Below are 2,500 nucleotides of genomic sequence, written 5' to 3'. Positions count from 1 at the left end.
GAATTTTGATATAGAAATACAAATTTTACCTCCCTGACACGGAATTGAACTCGGGCCCTCTGAGTGAAAATCCCAGGAATCTCGGGATTCTCACTCAGAGGGCCTGAGTTCAATTCCCTGTCAGGGAGGTAAATTTGTATTTATTATAAAGATATATATAGACATATATATATACACATATAATTAGTATCTTTTATCTTCATGTCAGTATGTCATTACAACTATTCATTTTTTTAAGATAAGCTTTGAATTGTCTATATTAATGAATTTGGTACTAATGGACTGCATATGACATTTACTTTCCACATACAGTACCATTAATCTGTAGAAATCAACTATATAAAAAAAATCATTAGTGTGGTATGGGTCAAACTATTGCTTTAGGCTCTGTATCTGTCAGCACAGCAAAAATTAACCAACCTTCACTATGTATATTCAAACAGGAATAGGAATAGGCATTTTATCATCAAACAGAAAAATTCCACACCATTCATATTACTAGCTCACAGGGAACCTTGATAATACCAGCCTATAAATCAAATTGCAGAGGATGGAGCACTGTAGAAATTGCATACTTGCATGATATTAATGCAATTCATCATGATTTTTGGTTTTCTTCAATGATGACACCACAATGTTCCCCGGATATTGTGGCCAATAATGTCACTATAGCTGGTATCACATAAAATACAAATCTATCGCAAACAACATTTTTAACGTTGGCAATGCAATATATTCTAAGTAGCTACTCAAAGCTGAATTCTTTCTTATTCAACAGACTTACATTATCAATCTTTTGTCATCAGTTAGTTTCCCATTTTTACTGATTTGTGTGAGGTTCCGACGGATGACGTGGATGTCTGGCCTCTGTCGTCGAATCTCATATTCGTGGAACCTCTGATCACAGATGTTGTAGGTGACGTCCTCTATCACAAACATTATTACAGCCCTGGAATAGTTTTGGGATGATTTTGTGATTTCTGACTTAATTCTTAATCATGGCAGTATTTGGATATAATAATTCACTTTATATAAATAAAAACTAATAAAGATAATCTATATTCTGACCAATAAAATCAGTGGCTACTAAATAGGGAAAGGTGAAGGAAGTAATTAAGATATCACAATATATTCATAAAAAAAAAATATTCAGAGAAAATTTAATAGATAAAACAAAAATATCATTCTACCGAGCTTTTCAGGCAATCACAAAACTTACTTCTTGTTACCATATACTTCCCATGCAGATATCATCCCACCACATAGTTCAGCAAGAGCATTATTTTCAGGTATCTGTTGACCACAAAATAAACCTGATTAAGCTTTATAATTGCATGTATGTGTGTATGTGCTGAAGTGTGACGAAGGATGAAAGAGTGAATGAGTGTGTGAGTGCATGTGTCTGTGTATCTTAAGTGTGGATATGTGCATGTTTTTTAGTGTGATTTTACACTCTGGTGTCAATGGTGATGGATGTGGATATATATGGGTATGTAATTGTGAAGACGTGCATTTATGTATGCATGATTATACAAACAAGTATGGACAGTAACAAAACAAAGGTAGGTTTGGTAAGAAAATGTTTAAACAGAAGAAAAAAAGTGTTGAAAATACTGTAGAATTCCATATCTGAGGAAGATTTCCCCATGAATACTCTCATGAAGGAATAATCTTGAGTATGAAAGAAAAAAGTTTATTTACAATTTGTAATTATCTTTAATAGAACCAAATAAGAACAGGCCACTGCACTAATATAACTGATATGAAGATGAAACTGATAATGATATTTGATAAAACATAACACAACTTACATGGTCGAGTAACTCAGGTTTTCGAAGCTCTCCCAATACATATCTGTTGCAAATAATGAAAGAATAAGTTTTAAGTTTTGAAAAGGTTGAAATTACAAAAAAAACTACAAGATCTACCTATCAGTTTCTTAAAAAATGATAAATAACTGGAGGAGTTAAGTTTAGCCTTAAATATTAGGATATATCACTTTAATAACAATTTATGAAAATTAATTGAGTATGACAGATTCTTTACAAATTAAATGAACTTAAATGTCTCAAAATTATCTCCTAATCATTTTATTAATTTCAAAAGTATTTCAGTTTAGTACATTTTGTCTTCTAAAATTTCTGCTTGTCTCAAATCAAATTAGACAAAATTAAATTACTTACACAGGTATTCCCATCTTAGGGTACACATATATTAACAAACTTATTCAAGCAAAAAATCCATTCATCTCAGAAATAGCTCCATTGCCCCTTTTATCCAATTTAATCAATAATTTACTCATACACCTTATAACTCCCATTCAAATCAGGAAATTACTTCACTCTCTGGATACAGAATCAGGCATCCATGTACCTATGTAGTACACATTTTTTAAAAAGAAATCTTGAAAATCAACGATTTTAAAGTGAAGCAAAGCATCTTGCAAAAGCGTATAAGTTAATGCATTTTAAAAGCTTATTATTCTTAAAAAGAACAAAAG

The 2,500-nt window shown here is 31.4% G+C and overlaps 1 protein-coding gene across 2 annotated transcripts in view; it reads right to left on the bottom strand.

Annotated features, from left to right (window-relative positions):
• Nucleotides 1-2,500, bottom strand: part of LOC122260890 (glutathione synthetase) — a 54,265-nt gene that overhangs the window by 7,557 nt on the left and 44,208 nt on the right. For both annotated transcript variants that reach the window (XM_043028345.2, XM_043028344.2), the window contains exons 6-8: nucleotides 1,812-1,854; nucleotides 1,220-1,293; nucleotides 785-949 (exon numbers count right to left, since the gene is read on the bottom strand). In XM_043028345.2, the coding sequence (XP_042884279.2) occupies nucleotides 785-949; nucleotides 1,220-1,293; nucleotides 1,812-1,854 (282 nt within the window). The remainder of the gene's footprint in view (nucleotides 1-784; nucleotides 950-1,219; nucleotides 1,294-1,811; nucleotides 1,855-2,500) is intronic.

The sequence above is a fragment of the Penaeus japonicus genome, unplaced genomic scaffold (genome assembly GCF_977035675.1).
Source record: "Penaeus japonicus unplaced genomic scaffold, GWHDUDI00000001_assembly GWHDUDI00000014, whole genome shotgun sequence".
Lineage (NCBI taxonomy): Eukaryota > Metazoa > Arthropoda > Malacostraca > Decapoda > Penaeidae > Penaeus > Penaeus japonicus.
Note: the sequence above shows the minus strand (reverse complement) of the source record. Positions and strands in the feature narration are given on the sequence as shown.